The sequence below is a fragment of the Fukomys damarensis genome, unplaced genomic scaffold (genome assembly GCF_012274545.1).
Source record: "Fukomys damarensis isolate Sample0158 unplaced genomic scaffold, DMR_v1.0_HiC HiC_scaffold_19, whole genome shotgun sequence".
NCBI lineage: Eukaryota > Metazoa > Chordata > Mammalia > Rodentia > Bathyergidae > Fukomys > Fukomys damarensis.
In genome coordinates this window covers 3,245,918-3,261,027 of record NW_022900931.1, presented here as the reverse complement: position 1 = coordinate 3,261,027, position 15,110 = coordinate 3,245,918, and the positions used below count along the sequence as shown (strand labels likewise).

The window sequence follows — 15,110 nt, the reverse complement described above, 5'->3', positions numbered from 1 at the left end:
CAGGGGTACACTGGCTCCCCCAAGAAAGTCTGGGAGGACTGGTGGTGGGCTGGCCTTTGAAGTGAGTTGGGCACAGGTGAAGTGGCCTGTAAACTGTTACCACATGAAAGAAGCCTAGGAAAACTCGGTGCGACAAGCGAGAGTATCGTGTTGCACTGCACGGCTGAGCATTACCTTTCCATTCTCGTTCAGTGCTCGGGAATGAACCCAGGGCTTTCACACGGAGCTACTACTCAAGCCCATTTTAATTGTTTGTTTTAAATTTTGAGGCAGGATCTTGCTGAGTCACCCAGGCTGCTCCTCCCGCCTCAGCTTCCCAGAGTGCTGGATTACAGGTGTGCAAGCATGACTATGTCCCACTTGCCCTCTCTGTGTCGGGAGCCAGCAGACTTCCTCTGGTGGCCTCCAGCACCGTGACCGGCTCCCTCATCAGCTTCTGGCACCAGGATTTCCGGTCACCTTTTGTGTCAACTCCTGTAGCGGAGTGGCACCAACTGTCACTGGAACACACGTGACTGTGGGCTGCCACACCCACGGGGCCCGTGGCGACGGGTACAGACAGGCCACAATCACACACCCCAAACTCATGCCTGTCACACGCTGCCGAGGGCTTGTGAGGGGACAAGGGCTCCTTCCACGGGGGTGGGGGCTGCTGACAGAAGCCGCAGGGGACGCAGAGAGATTGGGGTCCACAGCAGCACCCGCGTGGAGCAAGCACTTGGCACTCAGCGGGCAGAATGAAGACCCGGGGCCATGCTGGGCAGGTGGCCGCTCTGAGGACAGAGGACAGGGCTCCTCTAGGACACTGGCGCCTGGAGCACCGCCAAGCCACTGACCAGGAATCCACTCTGTCCCGTGAACTCACACGAGGCGGAAGTCTTTAAACTAAACTAGGATGTTTCTTTTGTCTGCTTGTTTGGAACAGGTCTTGCTATGCAGCACAGTCTGGCCTTAAACTCACTGCATAGCCTAGGCTGGCTTCGAACTTGCAGTGATCTTCCTGTTCAGCCTCCTGAGTGCTGAGATTACAGCTGATTTTAAAAATGTCATTAAATGGAAATTTTCCGGGAAGGAGGAGTGTGAAAATGAAATAACCACAGCGCACAATCCACCCGCATCCTCGTGGTGACAGGAAGGCCAGGTAGATGGCCCAGTGATGGCATGGGAGATCTCCCGACTCAGGGTCCCTTTCCCCACACCTCTGGCCCCCTCAGGAACGCTGGGCCACCACAGATGCCTCAGGCACACAAGGGCCCTCCCTTCCTCCCTGCCCACTGTCCCGGATGAAATTCTCACACACACACCCCCCCCCCCCGCCCCGCTACACCGCCTGGGGCTCCCGGACTTCTCTGCAGCAGCCAGCACCTCCCAGAGCCACCCGACCACCAGAGGCCACCTGCAGGGGACACCTACGCTGCGCGACCCCGCGAGGGACTTACGCGAGCGAGACGGTGAAGTGGAACCGCTGGCGCAGGCCTCGGAAGGTGACAAAGGACTGGGGCGGGAAGCTCCGTGTGCTGACCTCACAGTAGGGCCGCTCGAACTCGCCCGGCGGGCACACACAGTGGAAACCGCCGATGAGCAGATTCACGCAGGTGCCTCCATTCTTACACACGCCATTGGCACAGCGGCCTGAGCGGGCATTCACCTGGCAGTGCTCCCCTGGAGGACAAAAGTGAGAGGTGACACAGAGGCCAGGGGAGCCAGTGGGCCACCGAGCTGCACTGCTGGCTGTAGGAGGAAAAAAGGGACCCAGCTCCCAAGCAGGGAAGCCACGTAGCCTCCATTGCCCCTGGGCCTTGGCAGACCTGGCAGTCACACTCGACCCAAGGAAGAGCAGCATCTGCCAGTGGCCTGGGGACGGGGTTCCCCTCACAGCCCCTGGGAGGTCACCCCCACTGAGTGTGAGGGGACACATGCAGGATCTGGCCCCAAACCTTCCACGAGCCGGGCAGCCTCTCCCTCACAATGGGGCTGCCCAGAATGAGACAGGAAAGTCTCCTGCCCTCCAAGTCCCCCTTCTGGGTGTCTGCTGGCCACAGCAGAGCTTGTCCAAGACTGAGTTACAAGCCTGCCGTGCCTGCTGTCTCTCGTGCCGACCCTGCCTCGCCTGTGGTCACATCTGTCTCTCCCTCTGCTATGGATCCCCTGGGGGAGGCAGCGCCACACACCGGGCCTTCCCCACAGCCTGATCCAGCCCATGGTGGGGAGGGTTAAGCTTCCTTGGGGAGTGGCCGAGGAGGGACTCTGTCTGCCTCTCTCCAGTGCCCCAGGCCCACACTCCCAGCTCCCTACCTCTCCTCGGAAGGACGGACACGGATCCCACCATGGGCCTCACCCACACAGCCTCACTCAACCTTCATCACACCCTTAGGAACGAGTTCGCGCTGGAAATCGAGGCTTCAGCTTCAAATCCGGGTGGGGTATGAACATTTGCCCCACCCTGGGTTCGTACAAGACAATAGGTCGGGTAAGGAGGATGTCAGACTTTACCATCAATTTGGATTAATAGAAAACAAAGAAATCGGGGTCAGTGAAGAACCACAGTGGACCCCAATACCCCAGCGGGACTGAGGGTCTAGAGTACTACTGGCTCACAGCAGCGGTGCTGCCCTCAGACGCCCCCCAGTGGTCACCCAGCCTCAGACGCTGCCCCCTGTGCAGTAACAGTGCTGTCACCACAGGGCTAGGCCCAGGGGGCACAGCAGGCCGGGTGCTGGTGTCCTTGAGGGCCCGGCCAGGCCACCAAGCCCTGCTTGGCTCATGCGAGGCTCTCGACGCAGAACCTCTGTTTCAGGGAGGCTGCCCTCAGGCTGAGTCTCAGCAGGTCTCAGGGTCCTCTTGACACCCGGGGGGCACCTCCTCCGGCAGCCTCGTCTTTGAGGAGCAGAAGGGCCTGACTTGAAACCATGTGACAATCGCCAGAGACAGGCAGAGCTTCTGACCAGGAAGAGCGTCCCCTCCTCTCCCGGTGCTGCCCGGCCTTCCCCAGCACACATACAGCAGAGCACACACCCACACTGCCACACTTGTACACAGATCTGCTCACACACACGTGCACTGTAGCACACCTTCCCGTACACGGACACACCCATGGTCTCGTGTGTGGACGCCTCGCGAACACGTTCACACACCCACACCCGCACACTCACGGCTCAGACTCAAACATATACCTATGCCCTCGGACATACACACATACACAGGCACGCATGCACGCGCACACACGCACACACACAGTATGCACACCCCTATGCACAAGTGGGTGCTCCCGTCTCCCGCTCGGCAGTCTGCAGCCCTTGTAAATTCCCTGCGTTAATTTGAAGCGTGTAGCCTAAGATGTATTTCTCTTCCTTCAGACTTGTCAGATTCTCTGCTGCCTACTCAAAAACAGGAGGCATCTGTGAGTGTGCACACGGCGGGCCAGGTTAGCGGTTGGCAGCCAAGCCCAGCCCTTCCTAGAGAACGACGTCACTCTGTGGGGACCAGAGGACGTGTGGGTGCTATGCTCACCATCTGTAAGTACAGAGGCCCCAGCTACCCTGCCATGTCCTCCTGGGAGCCCTAGAGCCTGGAGGCCGGGCTTCTGCCCAGACTCTGGGTGGAAGGTAGGCCCAGCCCACACCCTGCCAGCCAGTGCTTCCTGGTCCTGCCCCGGCCTCAGATCGCAACATGGCACCCTGGGACCTTACACTCGAGCACTGGGCCACTGCTTGTCCCAGAGCCCAGCATTTCCTCTCAAAGGCCCAAGGAAGGGCCTGGCTGTGAGGACAGCTCTCATCCATGCTGCTGGGCTGGACAGGAACCTGCTTCCCCCGGGTCTCAGGCCACCTCGGAAGGGAAGATGACAAACCCACTCCCAGGGTCCCATATAGGGACAGCGGATCCACGGCTGCCTTTGACGCATCCCACAGAAAGGTCACACTGAGCCTAACAGAGAGCATTCCTGTCCCTCTGTCCAGAGAGCCCTCAAGTCTCTGTGAGGTTGAAGATGTGGCCTGCTTCCTTCTCTCATTCTGGTGAGGAGCCCATCCGTGTCCTGGCTGCCACAACAGACGGCCACAAACTGAGGCCTCAGAACTGCAGACACGTACCTCTCATGGTTCTGCAGCCAGAGTTGGAGCTCGAGGGGGGCTCCAGGAGGACGGGGCAGTGGCTCCTCGCATCCTACCCTGCTCTGCCTCTGCCTCCTCCGTGGCCGTCTTGCCTGGGTGTCCATGCCCCTGTCCTTTCTCCTACAAAGACACTGGCCACTGGACTTGGGGTCCGTCCTAAGTCTACGATGAGGTCACCTCAAGCACCGGAACTCACTACACCCGGAAAGACCCTAGTTCCCAAAGAGGCTGCACTCTGTACGGACACGGGCTGAATCCACCACAGTGGCCTCCTGTGCTCGGGCCAGAATTGCAACCATGGCACCTTCCAGCCTCTGTAAACACAGTTCCCTGAGACTGCAGTGTCCCCTGAGGACAGTCCTCCGGCTCAGTGACTACCCAGGCCCTCATCCTGCTTAGCCAGAAGAGGAGGTGCAGCCCCTCCCCTCCCCTCCCCAGTAGCCGAGCCATCTCCCCTGGCTGCCTCGAGCACCTCAAGTCTAGGCCTCAACACCCACAAGCCAGCTCCCCTTGGGGACCCCCGCATAGCATGAGGTCCCCCCATCCGAGCAGGCGTAGGTCTCAGAGCAACCCTCTCCTTGCCCCTCATCTCCCTCAACCCTCCCCAACCTCCTCCAGAGTCCTGCGCCCTCACCCTAGTGCCACCCCCAATGTCACCACACCCTAGGCAGCCCTGCACCCACCCCACTAGCACCTCACACATGTGCCACCTCGCACAGGCGGATGCTGGCAACAGCATCTCAGAACGCATCGGTCCTGCCGGCTCAGACACCCACCTCCATGAAGACCCCGCCCCACCACACCGCCCTCCAGCACGGGCCCCCATCCTCCTATTGCTGCCTCCCCTCCCCGGTCAGGATCCAAGTTACCCTGACCACAGCGGTTCCCCCAACACAGGGAACCCACCCGTGGCCACCCCAAGTCCTCTCCCCTGGCCTCTGCATGGCTTCCCAGTGCCCAGAGGCCACCCTGTGTCCCGTCCTCCAAGGCATGTGCCCAGGGCAGCTCCAGGGCCTCCTGAGCAGGTCCAGGCACCACACCTAGGACCCAGGGTCTGTGCTGTCTGGGGCTCACCCCCTCTGCTCCCCCATGCACCCCACTGGAGGCTGTGTGCTCATTCTGTCTTCCAGCCTCTGGGGGTGCAATGCAGGGTCTGCTTGGGGCCAAGTCTAAGAACACAGGGCACACAGTAGGGCCTCTCCTGTGCGTAAGATGCTGGATGAGCACATACCAGGACGGGGTGTCCAGGGACAGCCCAGCATGCAACAGGCACGGCAAATGCTTATGGGATGAAGTCAGGAAATGCCAGGATCGCCTGGTTCCTGAAGATGATTAATGCTTACACTTAATCCCCCAAGTCTCAGACCTGCACCTTCCTGTACTGGATTCTGGAAGTGGGGGAAACATGATAACGTGGTGAAGAATTCACTGCACGGTCGAGCGGGCCATTCTGTACAGTGGACCCTCCTGTTACGACCGGCCTGACATACGAACAACTTGGATTATGGCAGGAATTTTAGTTTTAACTTATGACCAAAGTCTTGATTAGGACCCAAATGTCGGCAACTTGTGCTTCCAGATGGTCTCAGGTACAGATTTAACCCTTAAAGAGTTCTGGAAGCAACGTGACAACATCCTTTCCTGTGGGGTTCATTGAGAAATTCTAGGGCAACATCCCTCTGAGGACACTGAGGTCTGCCTGTGTACAGGAGAGAGACTTTGAAGGCTGTGTAGAAGAGCCTGAGCCTTCAGTTGACTGACTTGAGTTACAACCAGCCCCAGGGAACAGACTGAGTTTGTGAGTCAAGGGTCCACTGCATGTGAACATCTGGGCTTCTGGTAAACCGGTCTGCCGGGTGTGGCCTCCTCTTTAGGTTCTGGCGCCCCCTTTCAGGCTACCCCAGGGTCTGCCAGCGCCCACAGCGCCTTCCACCTCACAGAACCTGCGATCGCCCAGTGCTCCTCAGGCCCACACATGCTCGGCCAGCCACTCTGGGGACCCTGACTTCGGTGCCTGGTGGCCATCCTCAGGCCACCACCCCTCCAGTGCAGGGATGACCTGAAGAGAGATGCTCTGTGACGGTTTGTAATTCTTACATCGTCTTATTTTAGGTCAATCGCTAGCATCAAACAGCACCAAGTCTTTCATTTTCACAGCTCTTATAAGATGCCATTTTAATGAAACAAATGTCCCCGAGTTGTATACTACCAGGATTTCACTCATCTCTCCTTTTCTAGGATCTCCCATCAAAAATAAATTTGGCGTTTCCCTGGCAGCCTAGCATTGCGCGTGGGATCGATTGCTGCTGAGTCATTCTCCGGCCTGGATAAAGCCACCCACCTCCCCCTACACCCTGACAACTGCCAGTGCCCCATCCACACCAGGGTAAGGTTCACCGGCAACCAGATAGCTCAGCTCAATAATGCATGAGGGCACGCCATGAGCTCTGCTGCCGGGGCACCGGGGGACCCAGGCCTCAGCCTCCCCATTACGGCAGCAAATGCAAAGACCCAAGAGAAATGCTGGGAAAGACGCGACAGAAAACTATTTTTGGCAGTGCTGGGATTGAACCTAGGACTTCTCCCTTGCTAGGTAAGTGCTCTACCACTGAGCTGTATCCCCAACCCCAGAAACATTCTCAGCTGCAAAAACAAGAGCTCCACCAGGCATGGTGACACATACCTATAATCTCAGTCCCCTAGGAGGCTGAGGCAGGAGGACTACAAGCTGAAGCTCAGCCTGGGCTATTTAGCAACTTAACCAGACTTTGTCTCAAAATAAAAACAGGGTTATGGGTGTAGTTCAGTGTGAAGGCTCTGGATACAATCCCTAGTATGACAAAAACAAACAGAAAAAACCTGAGACTGGATACTAAAAAATAAACGAAAAGCAATTCCCAAGAGCCAAGGTCCCATAACCTCACACACACCCCTGTCACTAGACGCCTGTCCCCCACAAGCCCTGTGGCCAGAAGGACACCGCCCTGCCTGCCCAGAGGCTGTGGCTAGCTTTAGCAGAGCCACCAACCCTGAGCCTGAGGATTGCTGGGCCCCTGGAAATGCCCCAGCTCCCCAGGGCTCAGTCACACCGCCCACCTGCAACGAGGAACTGGGGGTGGGCGTGCAGCTTGTCAGCCCGTGAATAAGGAGGGGGACAGACAGATGGCCTGGGCTTCATCGGGGAGCGGGTAGGGGACATCATGTGCGTGGGTGGCGCCGGTTCAGGAAGCTGCTCTAACAGCCCACTGCAGGACAATGCCTGGGTGGCCCAGGAGAGGGGACAGAGACCCACAGGGTCTGGCCCCATGGGTGGAGAGCACAGCCAGCTCATCACCCCACCCAATCGCCAGCAGGGCCAGGAGACACCCCCGGAGAGGAAGGGCAGATCAAGCTTTGCCAACTTAAATTTTTAAGCAAATAAAAAAATGATCCCCTCTTAGTCTAAGAAATAGCTAAGGGCCTTGAACTAGAAAAACTAGAATTTCCAAAGGCAGAAAGAGTAGAATTCAGGCAGAAGGCATGGAAGCCGGAAGTTGAGGGAAGATTAACAACTGACAAGGAGCAGAGAAAGAACAGGGGTGGGTGACAGAGCCCGGGGATCACAACGAGGGTGGGTGCAGTGGGGTCCTTAGGCACAGTCACACAAACCCGAATACAGCACAAAGCCCACCCAAGAGCTCAGCTGTAACACGGAAGGTCAGGACATGAAGAGGGACCTCGTGTCTCCACAAAGAAAAGGCAACCCGAAATGCAGCTCACCGCAGAAGCTTCAAGATGCCAGGAAACACAACGACAGGCAAAATGGGGACATTACAGGGTTTGGGAGAAGGGAGGTGTCCGTCAGAAATGGTTACACACTGTCCATGCTGGCCCACTGATCCTTTATACACCCACCTGCTCACCGTTCACCCAAATACCCACCATATTTCCATTCACGCATCCGCCCATCCGTCCATCCGCCCATCCGTCCATGCGCTCACTCACCTCCTATCCATCCATCCACACACATCCACCAACTACCCATTCTCTCACCCACTCACCTACAATTACTCATCGACCACCCACTTACCCGCGCATCCATTTAGCCTCCATCCACTCGTCTGCCCACTCACTTACCCAACCATCTCTCCGTCCTCCGTCCCTCCACTCATCTATTTATACACCCATCCATCCACCCACTCACCAAGCCATCCACCTACTCCTCCCTCGCCCAACCATCCAGCGTGGGCACTGGTGTCACAAGAGAAAACAAGACAGATTCCTGCCCTGTAGAGTCCCCATCTGGGTTACAAGGTAAAACGTTCAGGAAAGTGAGGAAATGACCCCAAAGTCTTGGAGCAGATGGGAAAATGAACAGGGAGCGAGAAAGAGGTGTGGGCATCAAAGCAGGGGGAGGGACATCAGGGGAGGGGAGGGCGGCCCATCAGGGTCAGTCAAGGTCCCAACAGTGGACACAGCTGAGGCTGTAACCAGACCTGGGGCTCCCGCCCAACCAAGAGAACTCCAACCAGACCTGAGGAAGACCCTCTGGACCTGTGACACACATGCAAGCAAACACACACATCCACACCCATGCACACCTGTGCGTACACCACACACACACACACACACACACACACACACACACACAGGGCAACCACAGATCAGGCCAAGGCAGAGCCCAGCCCTCTCCTGTCCAGCCACATGGGACCGAAGCAAGACCAGTAGAGGCTGCAGCCACCGGGTCCTCCATTCAACGTGAGAGCTGCAGGAGGCAGCTGGACAGGTGACGGAGAGACGGACGGACAGACGGAAAGGACAGGGCCACTCAGCCACGCTGGAACCCCAGCTGCTTGAACAGGTGCCCTCTGCAGCAGCCTCTCCTCCAGCGTCACAGTGCCATCGCCAGCAACCTCCCTGCAGGGCAAGTCGCAGCACGTAGTTGTGCAGAGGCGTAAGGAAGGGTCGGAGAGCGTAACATCACACAGCTGCCAGGGCAGAGGCAGGAGTGGCACCTACACCTGCCCAGCATCCCACTTCCCAAAAATGCACCGCAGGAGGGGATGCTGGGGGAAAACCTGGGGACGGGGGCCCAGCACCCCTTCCACCAAACTCCAGAAGTACCACTGCCAGGAACAGAGGTATCCTGAGCAAGCTACTGACCAGTGCCTCAGTTTCCCTGGCTGTGTATCCATCGCTGAAGGCCAGGATTACTGTCCCAGCACCTAAAAGGCCGAGTGTGGCGAGGGGAGGCTCATTCTACAGCGGTCTGAGCTGCCATCCTCATTCTGCTCAGTCTGCCTCCGCCTCTCTGCACACCCTGTCCCTGTCCCTGTCCCTGTCCCTGCACCCTTCCTTCTTCCCCATTCCATTGGGCCCCTCCCTGGGGAGTCTTCAGCTTTGTTTGGTTTCTTGACCACATCCCGGTGACTCTCTGGGCACCAAGTCCCCTCCTTGATCCGGCCTGGCCCCTCCCACCTGGCCAGGCTACCAGGAAAGGCCCCAGGTGAGGCGACACCTGCCCACTCCTCCTACCGCCTGGAGAGCGGGGGGAGGAGGGGAGGCTGTGGGCCGTGACCAGGGCAGCCTCCTCCGATGACTTCATCAATGTCTTTGAAGCAAATTCCCAGAACTGTAGACACACCCGCTGTTTAAAAAATGAGTAAAACACACATTCCAGAGGCAAAAAACCACGATTCCTGCCTATCCACCACTGTGCTGCGCTTGACTTGCGGACACACCTGTGCAGCAGGGACCCAGTGGGGGCTGGGCCTGAGTGACAGGCGCCGCGTGCTCCCCGCCACTCAGGCCGCCCCAGGCCCACTCTGGGACGCTGTCTCCCAGGCAGGGCACTGCTCCCGACCTTCCCCTCTTCAACGACCCACTCCTCATGAGCTTAAGCGGCCCCTGCAAGGTGGATCCCTGTGCCTACACCTGGGGTACGTGATTTAGAAGAAAACAGCCACTCGGATACACAACAACGCCCAGCTGTGCGGTCCCATCCTAGAGTCAGTCCCCTGACAGCAGACACAGACACAGCAACAGACATCAATGGAGCCAAGAAGAGAGGAATGGGGAATAATCCAAGTATCAGAGAAGCTCATTTTCCTAGGGGAAAGATTCCGTTCCTGCTTTGTTTGAGGTTTCAGTTGCAGGCCGGGTAATGATTTTCACATTAGTGTTAATTAACGCTCAGGTTTAAACACTAACGTCAGCTTTGCTTGAATACTCAGCCCAGCTGCAATCCTGACGAGGGTCGTGCTGGCCAGCAGCGTCTCCTCTGCACTCAGGGGACGTCGCTCCACAGGGCCACAGGACATGGCTCGGCACAGACAGAGCAAGGCCTCTGCAAATGCTCAGGAGGTGCAGGATCCGGGGTAGGGGTCATTTCGTGCATTAAGGTATCACCAGGTGATAGGAATGCCACCACTCTGCTACGTGAATGCCAGGCAGAATGCAGAGTTACAGCCATGTCTGCATTAACAACAGGACCAAAGGAAGCCAGAATATAACCTAAAAAATTCTCCACGAGCAGACAGGTGATTCAATTTTTACACCAAATGTTGCTCTGGCCTTAAACCTGCCTCTGGCCCTGGACGGTGCCGAGCTCAAAGCCAGCACTACGGAGCGTCTCCCAGAAAATGACCCACCCCAGGGAAACCCAGCTCAAGGAGCACCTGGCCACACTCACAGACCGGGCATCCTGGGTGTGCAGAGCCGTAAGACAGCCGTGGGTACCTTGTTCCTGTTAGATTTCCCTCGCCTTAAAATGGCCGTTACTCCCCTTCCCACAACGCCCTGCTTCTCACCTAAAAAGATGGCTTCTCCCACCTACCAAAGGACAGCCTTCTTCCCATGATGCCGCTTCTCCTGCCAAAAAGTAACCAGATACTTGCTACCTCTGAGGAAACAGTGATGTCAGAGTCCCTTCCTAGTGATGTCACAGGCTCCTCCAATCCCTTGATACAACCTCACTTAACTCCACCCCAGCTTCTATAAGCCCCACCCCAGTCCTATAAAAGACGCTCTGTGTTCTGCCATAGTACTCTCTCTCCTTTGACTGGAGACAGACGAACAGGTGGTCCCTACAATAAAGGCTTGTAGTGGCTCTGGTCTGGTCTTGGTTTTCGGAATTTTTACCTGACAGTCCCCTGGCCACATAAGGACCACTGGTAGGACTTGCTGAAATGTAGACAAGTGGCCCAGGGTCCCACATGCAGAGATCAAGGATAAACCTAACCTTAACAAATCAGACCAGGCCAAGAGCACTCCGGGGTGGGGGTGCCCAGACTCAAGAAGGACAGTGACATGCAGGCCCACATCTTCCCTCCTTGGCCCAAAAGCAGCTGAACTGACCTTACACTAGAAGCCCTCACCAGTGACAGGTAGTTGCCACTCAGGAGTGCACCCATGGGGGACTTCAATCCAGAGTGGTCAGTTGCCTGTTCAGGTCACCCGGAAGTGGTCAGGGAGAGGGGAAAGCCTCACAGGAATGTGGGACACAGGAGTGGGTGTTCCAGTTCACTGCCCTGAGCTTGCAGTAGCCATGGGGGACTCGGCCTCTGGGAAGGGACCCAGGAGACGGGCAGGGGCTCTGTCCCTTCCAGCTCAGTATTGAAGCGACAAAGCAGGTGCTCTGAGCACAGCGTAGGACACATGGCTGACCTCATGGACGCACTCTGGCCCACGTGGACAGGGGCAGCTCTCCGGACCTGGTCTCACCTGCACACACAGCCTACCATGCACGCCGTACACCTATACACAGCCTACTGTATGCACCATTGGTCCACACACCATGCCTAATGCGTGCCACACACTTGCACACCGTGCCTCCTGTATGCTGAAGGCACCCACTCCCGTGCCTTCTGTGTGCCTGCACCGCACTGGCTGTGCGCGCACACTGCTGGACAGAAGATACTGACATCTGCCTTCACAGAGCATCCAGTTCCGAAGACAGGGAGGGTTCACACGGCTCACAGACCTGCAGGGCCTGGCCTTTGCAGCAGGGACCGTCCTGTGCACTGCAGAACAGGAAGCAGCAGCCTGGAGCTCCATATCCCCGGCTGTGACAACCAAAGCCACCTTTGGATCTTGTCCTGTGTCCCCTGAAAGGGCAAATCACCCCTGGCTGAGAACCACTCGGAAAAGTGCTTTCACATTCTGTACTGAAATTTCTCTACTTATAAAATGGGGCCACAGAGCCAATGTGAGAACTGAGTGAGACAATACAGGCAGCATTGTCCAGGCCAGTGACCAACACGGCGACGGGTTCAATAAACTTTTCCTGCAAGTTAGCACCGACTGAGGAGTGGGGACCTGGAGGCCAGGGAACCTCAGCCCGTGAGCGGAGCAAGGAACAGACAAGGAACTTGGGCCGCTCCACGTGAGGAACCCCACGTGCACCAGCGGTAAAGAAGCCTTGCGGACCCTTCCCAGAGCAGGGCACAGCGACCGAGGCAGATGTTGATGGGGGCACCTGACAGACAGGTGGGTGGGAGGGAACATGCTCCAGACAGAGGGACACCGAGGAGGAAGCGGGAGACAGGAAGGAGGAAGGCCGCATCCCCATCGGGAACCCAGGGCCACGTCCTCAAGGAACTTAACCAAAACCTCAACGTTTAGAGAATGAGAGGGGCTGAGGAGAGAGGAGGCAGGTTGTTCTGGGACTTCTGCGGGGTGGAGAAACTGGGAGGGCAGCTCTCTGTCCCCATCCCTTTCAGAGTGGAGCCAGCAGCCCTCTTCACCCCACAAAGACCAGGGGTCCCCGTGGGAGCATCTTAAGGCCAAGGTGGATTCAGAAACACAAAGGGGCAGTCACCGCACTTTGTCCGGCGTCAAATTCAAGAAATTAATTTGGTGCCTTCCTCTGCCGGCTCCTGCCAGGCCTCCTGTCCAGCAGCCCAGGAAGCCAAGGGGTACAGCGCCACTTGGGACGATGCCAACCCTGCTCCCGCAAGGCCCAGAGCTCAGCTTACCAGGCAGTGGTAATGAAAGCCATGTGACGACAGCGGGACTGTCATCGTGAGAAAATAAGCGCAATTACCTCCACGCAGAGGGACCCCTGCTTGAAAGGCAGAAAAGGGAGAGAGGGAAGAAGAGCATGCAGGAAAAAGAACCAGTCTTAATTAGGCTTATCTGCAGGGAAACTCACAGGACACTCTCAGTAGCCAGAGATTCAAATTAGTCTCCTGCCAATCACAGAGTCTCTGTGCTCCCGCTGGCGATGACAGCCACAGGCCGTGCCTTCTAAAAATGACCCTCACAATGAAAGGAAAATTGGGGAGCAGCAGAAGTCAATCACTTCCCCCACGGGTCAACCTGTGTTCCAAGGGCATGTGAGAGTCCATTTCCTAGTGACTCCCTGCCCCAGGCGAGGCCTGAGCTCACCCTACCTTGCTGCTCTCCAACAGACTGAGGCAGACAGAGCCCAAGTTCAAGGGCAGCCTGGACCCACGGCCCTAGGCCAATGCCTGGTTTCAGGGCTGCCATGTTTAGATGCTACCCCACGGATGGGAGTGGCGGGTGCCGGGGGTCCAGATGCACAGATGAACGTGGGTCATCCACCCAAACGGGGAAGGTGACGTCTGGCTGTGTACGCTGCCCTGGCATACAGCAGGCACCCAATAAATCACGCAGCACGAAGGAAGGCTGCAGACTTGCTGACTGTGCTCTGGGATGGTGGCCTCGGCTGCTTCCTCTGAAGCAGGGGTTCTGGGGAAGCAACGCTCATCCAGTCTCGTGGCGGGAATTTCTGGGGACGGGAGCTGCTTCCCAGGGCCGCCCAGGCAGGCTGGGTACCGCGGAACAGGCGCAGACGCTGGCGTGAGGGTTTGGCAGAAGGGTAGCATGGAACAGCCCCACCCCAAGTGCAGCCCAGGGAGGGGTTCAGGAGAGGAGCCTCTGGCCTCAGGTGTGGGCTGTGTGGTCTCCTACACCTCTGCCTTCCTTCCTTCCTGCCCACAGCCGCACCAGGAACTCCCTAAGTACCTGCTAATACCTCCAGCCCTCGCAGGAAGTTCAGGAAAGAGGTGGATGAAACCCCACAGGGTAACGATTCCTCAGGTCTTTAGACTAAACTCATTAATCACGGGCACAGTCCACAGAAAGAGTTCAAAGCCACCTCCGGAATAAATCAAGCCACCGCTAGTCCCCAGGGAGCTTTCCAAACAGCATCGATTTCCACTGGGACCACTGTGAACTTGGTTTCCAAATGGGCCATAGTTCTACGTAGCAGGCGATCAAAACCCACAGCAAGATGTATGGCTGGGAAGGGAAGAGCGTGTGTTTGGGAACTGCTCTCGGGTTGGCTATTTATTTTTAAAAACCAGCCACTGGCTGCATTGGAAATGATTTATCTTTGCGATGAGTCAGGACGTGTCCCAGGAAGTAAGTCTTCAGAGGCAGGAAGGTGAGTCACTTTCTACGGTGACAAGGAGGCATGAAAACGACCGACAACACCTTTCGGAACCCAAACGATTAACAGCTTAGGATTATCACCCCTGCTCCACTGTCGTGCACAAACCATGTTACACCTAAAATCTGGAATAAAGCGCTGTCACTTAGCCAGGCACGGTGGTGCACACTTGCGAGCCCAGCTACACAGGAGGCTGAAACAGGAGGGACCAAGTTCAAGGGTAGCCTGGGCAACTCAGTGAGACCCTGTCTGAAAAAAAGAGGGTAGGGTGGGATTGGGGATGTAGCTCCGTGCTCCCTGGCTTCAATCCCCGTTACTGCAAAAAGAAAAAAGTACTTTATGAAATCTGGAATAAAGTACTCTAATTTTAAAATCACTTATAACAGGGCATGGCCTCTGTCCACCCAGGTGGGGTCACTGCAGCCTTCGCCTGATGGACTAGAAAGCGGGAACTTCAGTCTGCGGGGACCAGCAGGAAGCAGATTTCCCGAGCACCCCGCCCATGGGAAGCACCGCTTCCGAGAGGGGCTCCAGGGCCGCGGAGCGGGCCCAGCCCTGCCCCTGTCCTCTGCCCACGGCGGACCGCGGCACCTACCCGTGAAGTC

The 15,110-nt window shown here is 57.1% G+C and overlaps 1 protein-coding gene across 1 annotated transcript in view; it reads right to left on the bottom strand.

The window, feature by feature from the left end:
* Positions 1 to 15,110, bottom strand: part of Celsr1 (cadherin EGF LAG seven-pass G-type receptor 1) — a gene marked incomplete at its 5' end in the record, with an annotated part of 101,366 nt that overhangs the window by 44,519 nt on the left and 41,737 nt on the right. Inside the window, 3 exons of the mRNA XM_033765881.1 lie at positions 1,440 to 1,662; positions 10,787 to 10,922; positions 11,468 to 11,533. Coding sequence (XP_033621772.1) covers positions 1,440 to 1,662; positions 10,787 to 10,922; positions 11,468 to 11,533 — 425 coding nt within the window. The remainder of the gene's footprint in view (positions 1 to 1,439; positions 1,663 to 10,786; positions 10,923 to 11,467; positions 11,534 to 15,110) is intronic.